Source organism: Aphis gossypii, chromosome 2 (assembly GCF_020184175.1).
Source record: "Aphis gossypii isolate Hap1 chromosome 2, ASM2018417v2, whole genome shotgun sequence".
NCBI lineage: Eukaryota > Metazoa > Arthropoda > Insecta > Hemiptera > Aphididae > Aphis > Aphis gossypii.
This window is the reverse complement of record NC_065531.1, coordinates 46200919-46222617: the sequence shown is the minus strand read 5'-3', so window position 1 is coordinate 46222617 and position 21699 is coordinate 46200919. Positions and strand designations below refer to the sequence as shown.

The 21699-nt window shown below is 26.8% G+C and overlaps 3 protein-coding genes across 4 annotated transcripts in view; 1 reads left to right on the top strand and 2 right to left on the bottom strand.

Moving 5' to 3' along the window:
• The window catches only part of LOC114119064 (retinal dehydrogenase 2-like), a 41140-nt gene that overhangs the window by 11882 nt on the left and 7559 nt on the right, over positions 1-21699 (bottom strand). The gene's annotated exons all lie outside the window — the stretch shown is intronic.
• Positions 1096-14051, top strand: LOC114119051 (mitogen-activated protein kinase kinase kinase 15). 2 transcript variants are annotated; one of them, XM_027980506.2, is made up of 24 exons: positions 1096-1225; positions 1543-1637; positions 1970-2142; positions 2233-2427; positions 2607-2776; positions 2878-3046; positions 3119-3228; positions 3311-3594; positions 4984-5143; positions 5199-5358; positions 5438-5607; positions 5672-5855; positions 5938-6071; positions 6153-6280; positions 6350-6654; positions 6731-6966; positions 7101-7253; positions 8552-8638; positions 8836-9232; positions 9912-10017; positions 10653-10833; positions 12657-12912; positions 13092-13168; positions 13245-14051. In XM_027980506.2, exons 2-24 carry the CDS (start codon positions 1565-1567, stop codon positions 13441-13443), a joined length of 4107 nt encoding a protein of 1368 aa, XP_027836307.2. In that variant the 5' UTR covers positions 1096-1225; positions 1543-1564; the 3' UTR covers positions 13444-14051. The 2 variants fall into 2 exon arrangements, with proteins under 2 accessions (XP_027836307.2, XP_027836308.1); XM_027980507.2 differs by lacking the exons at positions 1096-1225; positions 8552-8638 and having other exon boundaries at positions 1387-1637.
• Positions 14232-20474, bottom strand: LOC114119060 (uncharacterized protein MAL13P1.304-like). The gene is made up of 4 exons (XM_027980520.2): positions 20115-20474; positions 18027-18993; positions 17324-17955; positions 14232-15396 (listed from the first exon to the last, which is right to left on the bottom strand). The coding sequence occupies exons 2-4, from the start codon at positions 18976-18978 to the stop codon at positions 14452-14454; spliced, it is 2529 nt and encodes an 842-aa protein (XP_027836321.1). The 5' UTR covers positions 18979-18993; positions 20115-20474; the 3' UTR covers positions 14232-14451.

Here is a 21699-nt window from a genome sequence, read left to right as displayed (position 1 = left end):
TTTGTTTTTGTTCATTTCTTTCATCACTATTTCTGTGAAATGTGGATAACAATAATTATTAATTAATGTTTAAAGTAAAAGTGATTACTAGATTAATACTTTCCTCCCTTCAAAACAAATTGATTTTGTGCAATCCTACTTTCCTTTCCAAATATTTTCAAAAAAAACATTATATTGTTTGATAGTAAATTATTAATTATTTATTAATCATTCATCTTTATATTATATCTTATAATATTTTAAAAGTTAATGTTAATATTTTTCATATTTTTGAAAGTTGAACTGTTGAAAATCTAAAATCACATAATATTACAATAATTATTTTGTTGAAATAACATTTTAAACAATGTCTTAGAGCAATTATTGGACTTGGTGAACACCGTAAGTATTAGTTTTGTTGTTACACAGTAAATGTAGTCATTTATATTGAACTAATGATCGTGGTTGTATCCATAAACCTCATTCTAATACTCTGTATCTAGTATACCTAGTTAAGATCTTGGAAGATGTTTTTTCCTGTTGCCATCTATGAGTATGCGATTATAAAGTCAATAATGGATATAACCTATCTAAAATTATTCAAAAACTCCCGCCAATTCCCATATTAAATCTTGGGCGCGCAACAGGTCAGGACGTTTAGTTTAAATTGTATGGTGTTATAGCTAACTTTTTTCCCAATTACCTTGTTCAACATATAATTAAATGTTTTAGTTAGAATTTAAATAAAAATAGACAAGCTTAATGATTTAATACTTATACTATAATATTTGATAAAGAAAAAAAAAACTTGTTCGTTACTATTTAGTACTTGGTGATCAAGACATTTTTATATAATTATAATTGGAATATTATATTGATATTAAAATATAATTAGAGTATATATCTGTGAAAATGAAATGGCTATAGCCTTATGATTAATTTTATAACAAATTATTGGATTTTATGAAATTTGATGATAACAATGAATTATGAAATGGATATTCCAAAAATGATCAAAACAAAGATAACTCGTTTAACAAGTTACACAGATTAAGATATTAATGATATTATTTATCGATGATTTAAGATATACTTATCTGATGTATATCTTAAGCACGGCTATAGATAATATATATATTATCTAAAGCCGTGATCTTAAGTCATGTACATATCTTAGTCCGTGGTTACAAAATTCAATTTAAAATTTAGTTTCGTAGATCACATTGTTGAGTATTTTTTTTATGAAGTAAGAAAGAAAAAAATTTTAAAATATAATTTGATATTATTTTTATTTAAATGTACATTTGGCAACATTGAAAACCTTGAATTTACATTTCTGTTTTGTCTAAGTTTTAACAATAATTATCTCTGAAGTTTATAAATTTGTTTTTAATATTTTTATTTTGTTATTATACATTGTAATCAACTCAAATTACTGAGTATTAATATTTAAGAATTATATATTTATATTGTCTGATTCGAACAATTTTATTGCTATTACTTTTTATAAATTTAAATATATGTCTTTAAAAGTCTTATTTTCTGTTATTTGCTCTTATATAGTTTTAAAGCCAAGTATTATTAAATGATTGAATGTGTTTATGAAAGAAAGAATAACATGTTTGGCTCTAGCAGTAAGCTAGATGTCGAATCTACTGGTAAGATAATTATTATAATAATTAGATAGTTACCTATACCTATTATTTATTAACCGATGAAGTAATAAATATTTGTGGCCGAAGCCTAAAATGTTATATGGTATGAACCAATTTTATATTATCATGTAAGTATCTATCTACTTAGTTTAATAAATAAATATAGACCATTTGTGTGTATTATTTGTTTATATAAATAACACTCACGTATAATTCGTATAATAGTACAAAAGTTTTATAGGTATATTTATATCATAAAAATGATAACTTTATTTTTATATATATATATTAAGAAATATAAATTAATTTCATATGTACCTATTTTTGAATTGTAGGCAATTTGGCACATAGTGCTAGTGTTAGTAGTGACATTTCAAATCGTACCAAAATGGATATTGTATGCATTATAGATGTTGTTCAATCTAGTAATTTGGCACACCGTAAAAGAGCTCTAGAAGAAGTGAAACAAGCATCTATGATTGTTAATGCTAACTTATTCATTGTTTTGGTAATGAATATTGTTATTCATGATTAGTGACTTATTCTTTCTTGGAATCATTTATTTATTAACATAATTTTATTTTGGCAATAATTTTAGTTTGAGAAATTAGATTTTGGAGAAACTGCAGAGCTGGATACATTTTATAATGCAGATGTCGCCATTGTTGATTTGTCAATTCAGTTTCAACAAAGCTCATTGTTTTATCATTTGGGTTTACGTGAAAGTTTTGGAATGAAACAAAACATCATGTTATATAATGATCTAGACACTGAAGTTACATTAAGACTAAAGGTTTGTAATATTTTTTGTACATTACATTTTTATTAATATCTAATACTATAAATAATAACAAATCTAGGTACCTATTATTAAATTACAATTAAATATAATCCAAGTTACAGTATATTATTTAAATTATAACCATTGATAATAATTACTATATTGGTAATCAATTTGATTTTTTTTTTTAGTTGTCATGTGGATCATATACATTTCTTTCATATAAATTAGAAGATTGTGGAACTTGCCTTACTACCAATACTTCATTTCAAGACGATAATGGTACATCTGCTTTTGAACCTAGAGTACCAGTAACAGTAAAATTAAAAAATTTGTTAAAAGATGTTGAAATTCAAACTAAGTATGAACATATTTTTTTACTGGGTTGCAAAGAAACAACTTTTTTTTTGATTCTATAATTATATGTAATTAACCAAAAGTTGTTATTTTGATTTACTATAGAGTTCATATTAAAGAAAAATTTTTATCAGATTTAAGAAAAGCAAGGGAAAATTACTCTGGTGAAGAATTACGTAAAAAATTGCTTATAATGAGGAAACGACTTGATGATCCACATGTTCTTTCCGGTGATGTAGTTCATACTATGTTGATATCATTTAGAGATGTACAGGTAGTTAAATAAATTTAAAAATAAATTAATAAATTATAATATATAAATTAATTAATACAAATTTTATGTTAGGACTATGATGCAATGGTTCAACTTGTTGAAGACATACAAACTATTCCTAATAAAAAAAATTATATACAAACACCAGCATTACGATATTTATATCCTTTTGCTTTGAACAGGTAAATAAATAATTATTATTGACTTAAAAAAAATTAATTAAATTAAATTAAATGATGTTTTATCTTCGCCTTAAATGTTTAGGCGTAATAAACCTGGAGATCGGAAAAAAGCATTGGAGGTTATTGAACTAGCATTAAAAAAGAAAGAAAATCAAATACCTGATATGGTTTGTCTATGTGGTCGTATTTATAAAGATAAATTTGTTGAGTCATCATTTGAAGACAAAACTGCCCTTGAAAATGCTATACATTGGTATCGAAAAGGATTTGAAGTGCAACCGAATGAATATGCTGGAATTAATTTAGCCACATTATTACTTGTTGCTGGAAATGAATTTTCCAAATCTGAAGAACTTCAACATATTGGTATGTTATGATGAATTGTAGAATAAAAATTCCCCTAGAAAAAAAAAACAGAGAAAAAGATTCCACGAAATAATGAAAATGATTAAATTAATATTTATAAAAAGTTAAATAAAATAAAATAAATATAACATTATTATCTATCAATTTTTAATTACAAATATATATGGCTATTGTTTAGTATATATTCTACCACCGAAAGAGTTTATACAACTAGAGTATTTCAAAATATATTTTATTTCTAATAAAAATAAACTATAGTTAATATTTTATTCTAAGTTAATATCTTTTTTTTTTTTTGGTAGATAAATGTGGTTTAATTTATACGCTTACAAAATCCTAACATTATATATTTATCATTAGGGTTCGTATTAATATGCATTTGCATGTTTTTTCTAAACAGTTCAAAAAATAGCTAGGTAAGCAATAACTTTGAATTTTAGTCAATATATTTAAAATATAAAGTTTTATTTTGTATATTTTGTTGTTTTTTTAACATGTGCTGCATATTTCTGTATTGTACAATTTTTTTATTGTATTTATACTGTTTTTAAATGCATAATATGTAATATTTTGCTTATTTTAATTAAAATAACATATTTATAGTTAGATATAATAGTTCATGAATTTGAGGAATTCGTTTTTTTTATCTTATTTGAGACTTATCAGGACAAGTAGTAATCTGTTATTGAGTAGATTTTTGTGAATCATACATTAGTCGTGTTTGTCGTGATCTGAATGCACGTAATTTTTATTTGATACAAATATTTGTAATGTTAATTTTTTAAATTGAAATTACAATATTTTGTTCTAACTTCAACAAATGAATCGTTAATTTTATGTAAACATATAAAATATAATGAAAACAAAAGATATTTTAATCAATTTTTTATTTTATACGGTATATTCCTATAAAATAACTGTATAAATGCATTTTTCTGAAGTTTTTAGAGCATTTAAATTACCCTACTTATGATATATATATATATATCAAATAATATATTGTATAAGTTCAACAACTTAATTGTTATTAATTTTACATAGTACATTTTTGTTCACCAGTTTCAATAGTGTGCTTTTAGTTTTGATATTAGAGTGACCTATCATGAAACTTTTAAGTAAGATATTTTATCTTAATATATAAGTACGATATTTTATTTTTTAAGAGAATTATTATCATTATTTTTCATACTTTTAACAGTTATAACTCACTTTAAATTAAAATATCGTAAAAAACCTATGGAAGAACACAGATAATGTTCTTACTTCTTACCTACCTAAAAGTTTTATAAAAGATCAATTTATATATATTTTATATTTTTTATTAGGGTTATTATTGCTTATATTTAGTCTACTAAAATAATATTAAAATTGCTTTACACTTATTATTAGGTATGGTTTTAAATAATTTGATTGGAAAGAAAGGAAGCTTATCATCTCTTAATGAGTACTGGGCTGTCGCAACATTTTTTGAAATAAGTGTATTAGCAGAAGACTATGGTAAAGCAATTCAAGCAGCTGAATGTATGTTTAAATTAAAACCTTCAATTTGGTAAGTTAATTATGTATTTGTTGTATGCTTGTCTCAATTTTAAATTATGTTTTAGGTACTTAAAGTCAACAGTAGGAAATATTGAACTAATTGATAAGTTTAGAAAAAATAGTGAAGAAGTTGAATATACACTAGAAAAAGACATATTTAAGTTTTGGATGGAATATTTTGTAGAAGCCACAAAAACAGAAATTGATGATACTATTCGTTTTCCTGTGAGTAAATAAATTAGATCTATAGTAATACTATAAGTAATAGTTGTAATTAAAAATAATTTTAATTTTTAATTTTTAGATTTTAGTTTTAGAACAATTAAAAGTATATATGCCTAGTTATGTTGTGGTAAACCTTGGTGCTGAAGAAAAATCTATCTTCTTATGCAATCAGTGTATAAAATGTACTAGAAATGCTTGTAAACAAGTGCATAAGTGGTTGTTTGTTGCTAGTATGATAAGGAGTGTTAGGTATGTTTAATTAATTGTTAATGAATTTGTTTATAATGTTTATTACATTTTTATTTATTTATAGTTTATGCAAAATAGATGATCGGTGTTTATTTTTATATGTTCATGCAAATTCTGATGATTTTCAAATGTATTTTCCATCTTCCCAATATCGTCAAAGGTTTTATGATCTCGTAAAAAAAATGACTGAAGGTGAAGAAGGTATGATGACTAACTTAGATGAGGATTCAACTGAGGAACAAATTAATGTAGGTCTTTATTATCTGTTATTGGTAAATAATGATATCACATAATATATTTACATTAATTCTTTTATACATTCTGTTTTAGTTTGAATATGAGCTGAATGATTCACAAACAAAAAAAATTCTTGGTAAAGGAACTTATGGTATTGTTTATGCAGCTCTTGATCTCAATACTCAAGTGCGAATTGCAGTTAAGGAAATACCCGAAAGAAATTTAGGGTATTTATTTACTCAAGTTTGATTTAATTTTTCTTTAAATATGTATTTACATTTTTTAACGTAAATATATTATTTTTCAAGTTATGTTCAACCACTGCATGAAGAAATAAAACTTCATTCTCAACTGTATCATCGAAATATTGTTCGGTATTTAGGATCAATATCTGAGGATGGTTTTTTTAAGATAATTATGGAGCAAGTACCTGGAGGTTAGTTCTAATATTTAATTTTTCACAACTGTAGAAAATACTAAATAAAAAAAAAATACTGGTTTTTAGGAAGTCTTTCAGCTTTGTTACGTTCAAAATGGGGACCTTTAAAAGGAAATGAGCCCACTATTTCATTTTATACTAAACAAATTCTTGAAGGATTAAAATATTTACATGATCAAAAAATTGTACACCGTGATATTAAAGGTGATAATGTCTTGGTTAATACATATAGTGGTGTAGTAAAAATATCTGATTTTGGAACTTCTAAACGCCTTGCTGGTTTGTGTCCTAGTACTGGAACTTTCACAGGCACATTGCAGTATATGGCTCCTGAAGTAATAGACAAAGGACAAAGAGAATATGGTGCCCCAGTATGTTAGAGTTATTATTATTAGTTATATCTATGAAATTGCAAATCTAAATGATTTTGAATTTATATTATTATAGGCTGATATATGGTCATTAGGGTGTACAGTAGTTGAAATGGCAACTGGCGAACCACCGTTTACAGAACTCGGATCAGCAGTTGCAGCTGTATTTAAAGTTGGTTTTTATAAAACACATCCAGAAATACCGGATGAACTCAGTGACCGAGCTAGCAATTTTATACTTAGATGTTTCACTGTTGATCCAGATAAGCGAGCTACAGCTACTGATTTACTAGAAGATTCATTTATGAATGAGTATGCTTAATAAATTATAGAAATAAATATTTTATCACCTTATTTACCACTTTTAAATTTCAATTAATACAACTTATTTTTAATTTCACTAATTTGAAATGAATCACAATTAATAATGGTGATTTTTATTTAAGGAAAAAGAAAACATCTAAAGCATTAATAGCTCCTCTTGAGTTTAATCGCAGTGTATCTGTACCAGTAGAGAAAGGCATAAAAACTAATCAAGTTTCAGTTAATCAAGAAAATATCAACAAAAGTCCTAGTAAACATGTGTTGAAGGAAGACAGGTAATACAAAAAATTATTTGTATATAATGCTCTGTAATCCAGTTCAGATATTGTTTAATTTTATAACTAAATGATTAATACTCTAAAATTATTTGGAAGGTTGAGGTTTTAAGCATGTTTTTTTTCTATAATTTCATGGTTGTTTTTATTACTATAGTTAATTAATTCCTTAATATTTAGTGTTAACTTAAGAATTTGAATAATTATTAGAAAATATAATTACATATAAATAAAATAAATACTTATATATTTGTTTAAATTAAAATCAAGTATGATACTGTATTTTTTTTATAACAGATTTTCTGTGAATTTCAGAATAATGCTAATGTTTTGCTAAATATCTATTCAAGATATATTTATATTTTGGTTTAAAAATATTGTATTCTAAATTTTGTTTCTTTTTTGACATATTTTTAATTTTTTCCTATATATCAATGACTTGATTTTATTTTTTGAACATATTGAGCTAACTAGCATATTTTCAGTAAGTTTTTTGTAATTTGTCCATACACTATACTGTTCACGTGTTGGTGTACTCTGAGAATGGGTAGATTTGCAAATTTAAATTTACTCAACAACTAATTTTTAGAATTTATTTTTATGAAAGGGGAAGACAATGATTTCATACAAAAACTTTTCAAAAAATTACTTTTGGCTATATTTATAAAAATTTTCTAAATACGCCTATGATTTTCATAATGATATAATTTGTAATTTAGAAACCAACCATGTAAGATCAAGAAATAAGGATTTAGGATAAAGTTGTTCAATTATTAGTTACCAAAATATTGTCTAAGTACATGGTTTATATTTATTTGTTAAAACTAAATGTTTTGTAATTTCAATTGTATATTTGTGGTTTTTAGGTATTGTGTTTCTTTGTTGGTTGATTGAACATTTGAAAAATAAATTATTTGACACTTTTTAAGGTACATGCAAATTTGTTTTTTGAGAATTAATCTCTAATACAAATTTACAGGTACATTCAATATAACTAAATGTGAATATATTTTCTATTTTATGCTAGTTTATGTCTGTTATATTTTAAGAGCATATTATTATGAATGTATTAAAACCCCACATTTTTTAATCTTGCCTTTGCACCGATTGTTATGCAATTATCAATCCATTAAATAGTTAAATCCTTATTGACCAGCATTAGCAAATAATATGTTTATTAAAATTTGCATTATAATATAACGTCGCTAATGACAAATGCAAAAAAAAAATGCTTCAGATTTATGCTACTAATGTGTTACTTAGTGAGGGCGCTTACATTGGAGTGTGTTTGTATACAGCTGGTTAACAATATCCCAACCAAAGATCAAACAAGACCAGTTCCTTTTTTCCATCAGCTTACCAAACATGCAGTACTCTTACAACAGGTATATTTTACTTAATTGTTTATTAAACAAACATAATACTTTAATATAATAATTTATACATCAGAGCATTTAACTAGATGATAATAATAATATATGTACTATATAATATCTACAATATGTTTGACAACCAACTTATATCAATTAATATATCGCCTCGTGTGATTGTGTTTTTCTTTTTTGGTTAAACCCGTATATAGCCTCGATGGTCAACGGTATAATAGGCGACAGTCCTCCGGTGCGCTGGCTTCGCCTGAAATAGACATGGGCACGGCGGGGAGCACCGCAGAAGCGGAACACGATGGGTTCTACAGGCTGAAAAAAGACTCGCAGCGAAGGACCACGCTGGCTCGGGTGTTGGCCCAAGACCAGGCTACGTTGGGCAAGGTGTGGATGCAGTTTATTCGCCGTGAGTTTGGACAACCCAAGTTGACTAGTGAGCACCTTGAGGTGTTGATGAAGGGTCTTCGGGATTACATTACGGACCAAAACAGGAATATCGTTGAGCGGACTATATACAACCTCAAGGAACAACTGAACTTCGATACGGTCGCTGTGCATCAACTTCACATATCATTGTGCTTATTTAAGGACGCGGTAATGGACATTTTACCTTAAAATATTCATTATTATTGCAAAATATTGACATCCGATTAGTCTTTAATCTTTTTTGTAACGAGTGGTAATTAAAGAATAATTAGAATATATTATGTTCTCTTGAGTGTATCGATTATCTTACAATTTTATGTATAATATTATATGCAATAATTATATAGTTGTGCAGTATGGCGTAGGGCCGGATGCTAAAATTATAGTCATCGTGGTTGTAGTCTTGTAAGTATTAAAAAACCCTCAAATAACAAGAAAGTTGGTACATAATATATATAAACAAAGCCGTAGTCAGGGGGTTATGGTTCAGATCCCCCCCTCAAATATTTTGCTGGCTCCAGCCTTGTATATAAATATATAAACTATAAAGTATCCTCTCTACGGGTGTTGTCAATGATAATCGGTTCTCTGTAGATGTTAAATTGAAAACTGTCGCAACATGTTCACTAGGTACTGAAGATTTAAACTTTTTGTTCTTACACTCTTGTCTGTCTTAATATAATAATTTAAGGGTGACGCGATTTGCACCTATTTAAATTTTGTTATAATTTTTAATTTTTAATAATACCCCAGATCAATAGTAATGAACTTCGTTATTATCAATTATGTACTGTAATATTGTATTAACCACGAATAACCCATCTTATTCTATATGTCATTGTTTCAGGCCAAGTCCGTGTTGCGGTTACATAATATTAAGCCCCATTGGATGTTTACGCTCGACACGTTGGTGAGCAGTGCCGTTAATGCAGTCATTGCCGTCCTAAAGCCTGGTATTCATTATAAATTTATACCTTGACTTACCTTCAGTCCCTTAACAAACCAAAGTAGAAAGCCATTAAACTTAAATCTTGTAACGTTGAAAATTTCAAAAAAAAAACATATTATTATATATTATTATGACACACATTTGTGACCAATTTATAAACATTAAACAATACTATCATACTATTTATAATATAGGAGTGTTAAAAAATAGTATTCTAAATTTTAAAGCGTGTTATTTGTTGTATAACATCCTAGTATTTTAGGCCTCTTATTCTTATAACATGCTGATTATTTTTTGTAGTGGTCAAACTAAATAGTAGGTAACTTATTACTTATACATTACACATAAAATTTATCGTTTTTATTGTTGTCCTTACTGTAGCGCACTGGCAATGTAAACTCAACTCATATTGTTGTGTACCATAATCGGTGTGAACTTGCTTGTAAATCATTGGTCAGCAATGTCCTCTAACTTGATCAATAGGTAGCCGAAAAGGTTATATCTCATATAAAATTATAATTTTACGCATTGTCGTCTCAACTCATCGTTCAGTGTTTCGGCCTAATATGCCTCAAAATCTTGTCGAACTGAAGGTTTCTATACTGAGTTTATAACATCATATTGGTTTTTTCTTTGTAGAGTTCGACGAAAATATCGCTGTCAAAGATGTCAAGCCAGACGGCAGCATCTTTACAGCCATCACGGATGACACAAAGACCAGCTCACCGTCGTTCTGTTCATCAATAAAATCGCATAAGACCGATGATAGCTGTTACATGGAAAGTTCGCCGACGAAAAGCTGGCGTGAGATGTTCCACAGGTAATTAGTCGTACTTGTCTGTACTGTATATACTGTACACCTATTATATTCCAATTATATACTACGTGCAAACATCATTTGTGAGGAGGTGCTGCGAGGGTACATTTTGAAAAATTACGTCTTGGTGCTATGCCATTATGAACATTTCATATCATAATATTATACCATTGTGTGTTACGTTATGTTAGAATATAATTAATTCAAAAAATAACGTTTGTTTGTTTTCTGATTTGTTGAACGTATATAGCTGGCATGGCTTATCTGAGGTTTGTATTTATATATTATGTTACAGTATAATTCGTTAAATTTATATTGACGTTAATAGATTATTAATAATGATGAATATTTGCAAGGTTTATAACGTTATTTATTTAGAATTTACGTAAATTCCAAACAATATTAGTTAATGATGATCATCATAGTATTTAAATGTTTGTACCTATTACAATATTATTGATTTTCTAGTGATAAAGAATGCAGTGGCATTTTAAATTGCATAGCTTTTCAACTACTCGACAGATGCATTCATTTGTCTTACATGTATCATATTATCTTTGATTACCTTGTGTGCCCATAAGACTATTACTTAGTAATCTGCTTAGCCTACTGTTTCTCGATGTGTTATCTCTTTCTCTAGATGATTTAAGATGAGTTTGAGATTTTGTATATTTGTGTTTAAGAAAACCATTTCTGATTCCTAATTCAAAATTCAAATATAAATATAATTTTTGTATTTTATTTTACTTACATAATTTGAGGATCGGCATGCTATGTTAACGTATAAAGTACCTATAGAAACATGAACAGTTTTTCTGACTTTCAACTTTTGATATTTTTTATTTGATTCTGTCATTATCCTTTCGGCTTGTTTTTGAAAACATTTCACAAAAAATATATTTTATTGAAATACCCTTAGGGTGTGGCATAATGGACTCTTGCATTTCCGAGGTGAATTAAAAAAAAAAACGATGCAAGATATAGGGAAAACATTTTATTTTTAAAAACTTTATTATATAAGGTTTTTTAAAATTTATATACACCAAATGATTGTCTTGTGTTAATATGTGACACACATATTAAGCAGTTCTAGAAAGTTTTCCATCACTTTCGGCATTCTGGTCAGCATATTTAAGTGGAATCTCGGAGATTTCTTGACGGATAACCTTATTTAGTTTTTCAATGGTTCTAAGTCGATCTTAAATATTGTAACCAAATAACCAATTTAAAATCGTTTTCCAATCAGTAATACGTTCGTTTGGATTCAAGCCGAACCGAGTGCAAAATATGTCGCTGTCACACACTGCGTTTTTGAAAAATGCCTCGATAACGAAACCACGTTGTTCACTGGACCATGGTGACGACTAAAAACCTTATTAAAAATAATCTAATCTAGTGAAATGAACCACTTTAATCTAATCAGTTTTATTCCGCTAATTATTATTTGAAATATGGGAGTCCTTTACTCCGCACCCTGTATATAGAATAGGTATATAAATATAATAAAATTTTTCTGTTTTATATATATAGTCACAATAGACAATATTACATAATTACTTTAATTATAAGTGTATCTACAAATTGCAGTGATTTAGATTTAAAATGTATTATCAAAAAAAATATATATTTTAATAATATATATGAACATGCTAAAATATAAAAAAAAAATATAATTTTCGGACTCGGGTGTAAAGTTTAAATGAATATTCTATAGCAAATTTAAACGAAAACCCAAAATTAATCGAATATCCAACTCGTGTCGGAATTACGGTATATTTAATAATATTGTACATATTATGTTCATTGGAGTTTATTGATTTTAATAGATTTCTGGAAGAAGTGTTGGAATGTCAAAACGGTTTTCTGAAAAAAATGGTTGAAGATCAAAAGGACCTGATGGCTTTGTTGAAATGGACTGTTGAACAGAACGCTGCCATTTGCAGCGATTACTGTTGTACCTCTTGTCGGAATTGCTGTCGCGAGTTCAGAGATTTCAATCATGAAAATAGCGCGGACGATTGTTACAAAGATCTAATCAAATGGCTTCGAGACGTCGGTATTGACGAACACTCGATAAAAATAGTAAGTTTGATGAATACACATTATGAATAACACTATCTGCAAAATCTCTGACAAAATTTGGATATGAAAAGTAGAGTCGAAACGAGTCGAAATTCGGCCTTTTTTTTTTTAAACCGTATCCGTATAGATTAAATCGATCACGTCAATAACCTCTTCTGTCTGTTGTCGCGTGTTTTCAGTTAGTCAACGAACAGTTTCTGTTGGACCAAATACTACTGGACGTCACGAGAGACGATTTAAGAGATCTCGGGTTAAAGTAAGTAGTTCCGTTTTGCAATGTTATTACTAATTCTCGTCCAATACGTCTGTCAATTTTTTTTTATCGTCTACAGACGGGGCGTCGAGTTGAGATTGTGGAAAGAAATCCAACGGCACAGGGAAATATCGTCTGCCGGGACAAATACGACGTCTATCACGCCGCGATCTTCGTTGTTGCCGTCGACTGCTAACAACAATAATTATACCTCCGATGTACGGCAACAGTTGCAGCCAAGTCATCGGACGAACAATCGAATTAATAATAACCTATGACGTGAAGTAGTGTTACATAACAACAGTTGTAGTGTGTTGTATCACACTTTTGAATTACCCATCGTTGCCGTTTATAGTTAAGTATAAATATGAATAAATAGGTAATGTTTTTTTCTTTTTGTATTATTGTTACCGAATTTACTTAAATAACAAATTGAAAAATTGTTTATGAAATAATTTATTCTAATTTTATTATATACATAATAATAATAATAATAATAATAATAATATTATATAACCACTATGTGCAATGTCCTTATAATTATTATATTAATAAAAACAATATAGTATTTTTTTGTTATTTAAATGTAAGTGTTAAATCGATACATCTTTAATTTGGTAAAAAACTAGATCATGAATTGTCGTATGTACTTATGTTAACTTCAATCATTATTTTATAATTAATTTTAAATTTATCTCGTATTATGTTAGTTGTTCTTAAAAAAGGAAGGCTGCTATTGTTTGCCTACTGCCTAGCTTAAAAATAGGCTGTACTAAAACTCAACAATTAGTGAGTACATAATTTATAAAATTTAACTTTTAACCAAATTTATTTGAATTATGTAATATAACTTCAATTTGTTTAATAAAAATTTCAAAAACTAATCCTTATGTAAATAATACCAAAATCCAAAAAAGTTTACTGAGATATTTGTTGAGAATTCTTATTTTAAAAGAAAACATATTACAAAATATAGTAATACAACTAAGAAAAAAGATTATATTAAAAATATTATAACAAAATAATGAAAGTGAATAATACAAACGTATTTAAATAACAAGGTATATAATCTTTAAAAATATATTTATAAAATATAAGCTTTGCTTAAAAAGACAGTGAATGCAATTCATAACAAGGTATGTTCTATTTCAATCATATATTTTTAAATAATAATTTAAATTTAAACATTAAGCATAATTACATATTATTTTAATTAATATATTAAAGAAAGGAAAATCAATTATTAAAAAAATAAGACATATCATCAAAAGTATAAAAAACAATGATTAATCTTCATCATATTCCTCTCCAAATTCCAACATTTTGTTTATTTTGTTAGAGACCGTTTTAAAATCAATGGATCGTTTGGTATTTTTCTTTTTATATTTTATTTCATCTTCCAGAGTAATTTTGGGTGCTTTGACACGTTTTAATGCTTTGGCCACAATTGATTTACTTAGTGGGGTTGGTGGTTCACTAGCAACTAATGACTTGGCACTTGAACTCCATTGATGATTGAATAATGGTGGTGTCACACTTCTGGATTTGTCATTACCTGATACTACACTTAATTTGCTTGGTGATGCCATAAGATTATAATCGCTTATATTACCATAATCACCGTGGTCTACACAATCAAAAAGGTCCACTTCTGCTGACGACCCATTGGGGGGGCAATGTACTTCTTTTGTTTTAGATTTATTTCCTTTTACTTTTTGATGGGTATCGGCACTGTTCAAACTATTATCACGTATTTTGGACTTAGGTTTAATTGCCTTTACACATTTGTTATTGGTTTTAGTGAGAGCAATTTTTGATGCCGATACTTTTTTTTTTTTAATTTCTTTCACAATGCTTACATTTTTTGTAGTCGTTTTGTCTTTAGGTATTTTTGGTGTTGTTTGTTTTAAGACTTTTACATTTTCTTTAGATTTGTCCACACTGTGATTGATAGAGTTTATGGACGTTTTCATTTTAGATTGTTGCTTGGAGTTGTTTGAGCTTTTCATAGACAAAGAACAGTTTTCTAGTGTTTTATTTTTTGATTTTGTGGCACTATTGTTTGTACTGTTTGATATTTTTGAATTATTTATTGATGTTTGATTTGATCGTTTGGTGCTATTTTTGCTGCTTACAGTAGAATTTCCTGATATTTGTTTGGCATTTTTTGTACTATTATTATTACTCAAAAATGTCTTTTCAGGAGTTTTCGGCTTCAAAAATGTGCTTATCTGTAACGTGAAAATAAAGTATTAGTTATAAAAAAAAAAAAAATCACATTTTATTTGAGACAAATATTAATTATTTTGATTAGAAATAATTAAATAGGGATCTGGATAAGAATATATTTATATTTCTGTAACAAATATGTATTATATTGAAAAGAAAGTACTTACATTTTGTTATATATTCAAGTTTTATATTATAATACTGTTTTAATGTATTACAATATTAGTATTACCTATGCTATTGAATACTATTGGGAAGTATTCTTATTTTTGTACTCTTAACAATGTAATAAACACAATATAGTTTTATTTATATTTATATCATGAAGCATTAATTTAAGATCGATGTCTCATACTCAATTTTTAAATTTTAAAATTATTATGTAAATTACTTAAACTATATTTAGTTATGTATATCATATAAGTTTATTTCACTTATTATTTTTATTACTAAGTATGCTCAAACAACACTAGCTATAATAAGGTCATGAGCTAAAAAATTGTTGTAATGTCTCTAGCTGAAGTGTTTAAATTTTTAAAAGAAGGTGGGAAATGTTTGGACGATTAATGGCTGCTATCAAACCAGTTACTCCTTATTATCTAGGCTCGCTAGATCTTAGTACTCAGTTCCAATCCTAAGGACTTTTTTGAGCAACAATAATCAACATAACATTTACATCAGGTTTACTTGATTGCACATGCCCAATTCTATGTAATTTTACTTGTAACAAAGAACATATTTTTAATCTACAATTTTACTACAGGTACTAAAATCTTAAACATGATGTATGAAGGAGGTATGAAAAATAATGAAATATAGATTACAGAAAACATAATATATATATATATATTAATAATAATAATATATGTATTATGTTTTCTTCTTATAACTGAATGTATTTTTAATGTTTTTGTTGAGTTAGAGGGTGTGAAGTTAATATTAATTTATGTTAGTAATTGGGGGTATTCTGCTGGAGTTACTTTTGGACACTACCTGTTTTCAATGCATAGTTCAAGTATATTTTAAATCCTTTTTAAACTTTATTAATTAATGTATTGTGTATCTGATATTACACATTTTTTATATTAAAATCAATTGGCACAATAGTGAATTTAGTTTATTTATTGAGTTGGGAGTACTAGAGTGCTAATCCTATCAATTAGTCTTAAAACTTTTTGATATTTATTTTTTTTTTTAGCCCGAAGCACTATAGTTTTTGAAGTATTTCAATACATAAAAATTAAAATTTGGATGAGTATTTATGAATTATGAGTTATAACTTATAAGTATTAAAACACCACAAAATGTTTGTCTACTACTCCGTTAAACATTAACATTAAATACCTATGTTTTATAAGTTAAAATTATTCATTCAAATTTTGATTTTTAAGTATCAAAATAAAAAAAATATTTTGCTTCTCAATATGAAATTTAAAAAATGTATGCCTTGATGTATGCTATCATTCAAAAAAGTAAAAAACTTAATATATATTTTGAAATAATGAAAAACAGAGGATAAAAGAATCACTCAATGTAGACTGATTGTAGAGTATAGTTTATAGTACATTTAATTAAATTGAAACTCAACATACCTAATAAATTGTAAATTAACTGGCAGCATTATCCAGTTAGTTATCAAACAAAATATCTCGTGAATAACACTACTGCAGTGGATCATAAAAGTATTATTAGTTATTATATATTTTTTGTTATAAAACTAGTTAAATGTAGTGGGAGGCTTCAGATCACATCAGAATAAATGTATAAAAATAAAAAATAATATTTTGGTGCTCTTGATAACTTAAAATTTTTATTATAGTTATAAATTATAATACTATTAATACCTACAATTTACATTATTATACAAATTTATAAATTATGTTTTAAATATTAATTTATATGGTAAAATAATAAATCTTATAATTATACCTGTTCTGTTGACTGAGATTTTCTTTTCTTGTTTATATGGATAGAATCATTAATATTATTCAGCTTTCGTTGTTTGTTCGAATTACTGCATATCTTTTGACTAAACTTATTTTTCAATATTTGACTTGGAGTTTCAAACATAGTGAGTTGTTTTTTTGGTTTTTTCGGTGTGGATGCTAATATTGATGGTAAATGTTCACCAAATTTACGATGTTTAATTTTATTATTTTCAGTTTCATCACATTCGGTTAATTTTCTTTTATGATTTGTAAGAGTTATATTTTTACTATAAGTTGTTCCTTTTCTGGTCATACTAGCATCAAGATTCACAGAAGCTTTTGTTGGCTTGGCCATTGGTCCAGCTGGAGAACTTATTGAAAAATCAAACACATTTTTCATTTTATTTTCAGTCCCAGTTAGATGTTTAACAATGTTTCTCCATGTCCTAGGAATTCCATTGATGGACAAGCATGTTTGATATAATTCATTAGGTGATCCACCAATGATGTTGCCAACTAAACGGTATAGTCCATTTTTTGTCTTAACTAAATTATTTTCTTTTCGGCCTTCTAAAATACCAGCTTCATGACGTTTTTCTACAACTGTCAGTCTATCTTCTCCCAACAAATTACCTAAAAAATATATTATTTTGGTTAAATTAAGAAATAATAAAAATATTCAATTAAATAATATATAAGATTACCAGTTAAAATTAAAACATGTTTTGAAATGCCAGATTGTTGTGATGATTTGATTAGCTTCATATTTAAAGACCACATAGATAAAAATTTTTCAACATTTCCTAATGCATTGGTTTTATTTGTATTATTATGATGTAGACTCGCATTATTTTTTTTGCTGTTCTCATTATTTTCTGTTAATCCAACAATAATTTTAAATCCAACGTCTTCAAGAAGTGATTCTATTGAATTATTGTCATCATTTACATTTACATTTACATTTTCATTTTCATTATTCTCATCAAATGTTACATCAGAGTATGTATTACGTGCAGTTTGTTCATTTCTTGATAGAGATTTAGATTTAGATTTACGAGCGATTTCATGAGTATTATTTCCTTTAATGGTTATACTACGATTTTGACTTACTTCAATAACAGTGGTACTTATGGAAGGTGACTCATGAGAATTGTGACCAGATTGATCGATACGAGATAATACCACTCTGGGTTGTAAACAATCTGGTGGTTTAAATGGATTTGAAAGTTCTCTAGGTTCGATGGGTTGAAAATTGTTTTCTGGTAATCTCATTGTGCCATAATCACTAGAACTAACCATTGACATTGTTGGAGGTCTGTAGTGAAAACTCGTTGAAGGCCTATAATTGAAACTTGCTGATGGCCTAGCATAAAGTGGCGCAACTTGTGATGAATTGGTAATTCGAGAAACATTAGAGCCAGAACGATGACTTTCAATGATAATGCGTCTTAAATGTTTTAAAAAGGAATTAAATTCAACATCAAATTTACGATATGGCTGCACTTTCAAAAAATCATTTAATGTATTGCGGAGTGCTTCAGCTTTCTCTTCTATAATGTCTTGGAAAAGTAAAGATTCAGGTTGTTGTGAAGGATAATATTGAGGTGCCATAGGTATTTTAAATGCTGAATCAGTTGAACTTGTTTGGTTGCTCATCTTGATTTAATACAACTAAAAAAAAAAAAAAACAGTTAAATACATGAATAAATGAAAAATGAAGAACACTTAGGTATATATTTTTAAAAGTATTACAGCATAGTTTCAATTATAAATATCTAATAAGTATTGTTACTTTAGAACAATTTAAGTATGATACAAATTGGTTTTAATTCTATAAAGATGAATTGTTTTATTCCATTGTTTTGAAGTAGTGTATATTTTTTTATGTATTATATACAATAAAGGTCTAGGCTTAAAGAAACATTTTAAATTTAAGTACCTACAAAATAATAAAACTTATGATGCTAAAAGCAATTAGGTATGGCTACCATCAACTTTGAACTGTACCTATTTTATTTTTATTTTTGTGTATACTATTACCCTAGAAAGCAGTAAAAACAAAAATGTTTCAACCTTCAACTTCAAAGGTGGCTATTAGTATAACCATTTTTTATACATAACATAATTTTTAAATGTTTAATTTACGTTGATAATATTGTTGTATATTTATTAGCTTAAAAAAGGAGAGAGGTTAACACTCTCAGCTTTGCAGTATACTTAGATGTCAAACATACCTTATCATTGAAATGTATGTGTTAAATTTAAATGTAATGATGTCATTACATACAAAAACAATACAGAGTAAAGATAGTCTATTTATAAAACTATTGATAAATTATAGTTTGAATTGATTTCCATAGTATTTATTGTTCAAGTTTTGAGTCAATATTGAATTACTGTCGATCACTATGAATAGGTTTTTGGCATATAAAAGTTGGCAATAGCTTAAAATTAATCTAAATATACTGAAAATATCAGTGTAAAATATAATAATGAAATAGATACTTATGTACGTTTCAAATATTCACAGAAAATATATCATGATAATAAATTACAACAAAATGTCAAAATGATAAATTAAAATTAAAATTGCTAGGTTTGATTAATTATTAAGTGATGCGCTATTATGCGCTGGGATTCTAATATAAATAATAATTTAGTAGTTATATTTTAACCGCTCTAATATTCTTTTAATATTTAATAAATGATCTAATATTTTTACACTCGGTCAATAGTTTTTTATTATAATTTTATGTTCTGAAAACGATTGGTCTTGTTGATTATAAACTTACTTTTATATAATCGGCGGTAATTGTTTGGAACGACGAGGATTCGTTGGATGGTGAATTATGATGTACATCAACACACCGAGACAGCTGTTACGTTTAGTCGTTCGGTGTCACCGAAGTATTTCGGCATAAAATTCAAGTTGTGACCATAAACAAAACAATAATAAATAATACAATATACACTACATCTGTAATAACTGGAAATACAAAATAAAAATTATAAGAAAAACGTTAAATAAGGAAAATTGATTACACTTTAAACGAATGCGATTTATTAGCCGTTTGGGATTCAAATTTAAAAAATTCAAACTACCTATTAACTATTAAGTATTAAGTATCAAATAAACAAACAGTTATAATAATCAGTTAGTTATTATTTAAATGGTAAGAAAACGACGAAAACTATATAAGAAGATGCTGGGCCAATAGCGATGCGCGAAATAGACACAGTGTAGCCAACCGGCCTACAGTGTTTCGGATGTCGTTGTGGGTGATACCGTTTAAATTCGTTACCACAGATATAGATAATAAACTAGATTGCTAACTAGTGATATGATGTGAAGTTATTATCCGCCATTTTGAGTAGGTCAAATGCATGCTGAAAACCCGCCAAAATTTGAATTTAAGTTTAAAGTATTTGAAATGTTATTTTTTATTTTGTCACAATAAATTATGATTGTATATTTTTTATGTAGTATTTAATTCTTTAAATGTATGATTTAAAATTTTAAACAATTAAAGAATTATTTGTTAAAACCAGTCTGTTGTTGTTTAACACATTATATAATATATTATTACCTATATATTATATTATTTATACAATAAACCTATTATTCTCAGTACTCGTTATTTATTTATACTTTTTTCATAGAAAATAGTTGTGGAGTTAAATCACTGTACATAATATGCTAACTCCTGTACAAACCTGTGTAAACTTGTAAATGTTGTACTAAGCGCAAAAAATATTTGCTTACTACACATGCAAGTTTTAAGTGTAATTTATTTAATCACATTTAATATCATATTTAACATTTATAGAGTATAAATTATAAAATTTTGTTAAAAATGCCTATGACGTATTGTGTTGACGGACATACATGCAAGACCACATAAAATTAATAAACCTAATTTCGCATGCATATTTGAACATACGATTACATTCTTATAGTAAAATATTAACATCTTCAATAATGAAAATGGATAATAAGAAGCAAAAACTTCATAAAACTATTTTATTTTATAACATGTAAAAGTATTTATTTTTTTATATAATATAACATTGTTTTTATTTGTCAAAATACACCTACTACCTACTCTAACTAGTTAAGAAATTGCTCAATTAAATATACATACATACCTACCTAAGTATTATTAACAAATAATAATATAATTGGAAATAAAATAGTATTGTAATACATTTACCTAATTTATAAGTTTATATATAAATTATAAACATAATAGGTATGAAATTATTCAATTGACCATGATCAACATTTCAAATTAATAGACGACATTAAATTATAAAATATTTAACAAACGTCAAATAATAAAATGAACTTTTTAGCTTCACGCCTTCACGAAAAAGACG

Excerpts from the sequence above, each read along its gene's own strand:
- LOC114119060 (XM_027980520.2), bottom strand. The coding sequence starts at position 18,978 with ATGAGCAACCAAACAAGTTCAACTGATTCAGCATTTAAAATACCTATG. Across the intron at positions 17,956-18,026 it reads ACATGTTTTAATTTTAACTG|GTAATTTGTTGGGAGAAGAT; the intron begins GTAATCTTATAT and ends TATATTTTTTAG. Across the intron at positions 15,397-17,323 it reads AATCTCAGTCAACAGAACAG|ATAAGCACATTTTTGAAGCC; the intron begins GTATAATTATAA and ends TTCACGTTACAG.
- LOC114119051 (XM_027980506.2), top strand. The coding sequence starts at position 1,565 with ATGATTGAATGTGTTTATGAAAGAAAGAATAACATGTTTGGCTCTAGC. Across the intron at positions 3,047-3,118 it reads TATCATTTAGAGATGTACAG|GACTATGATGCAATGGTTCA; the intron begins GTAGTTAAATAA and ends ATTTTATGTTAG. Across the intron at positions 5,608-5,671 it reads AGTATGATAAGGAGTGTTAG|TTTATGCAAAATAGATGATC; the intron begins GTATGTTTAATT and ends ATTTATTTATAG.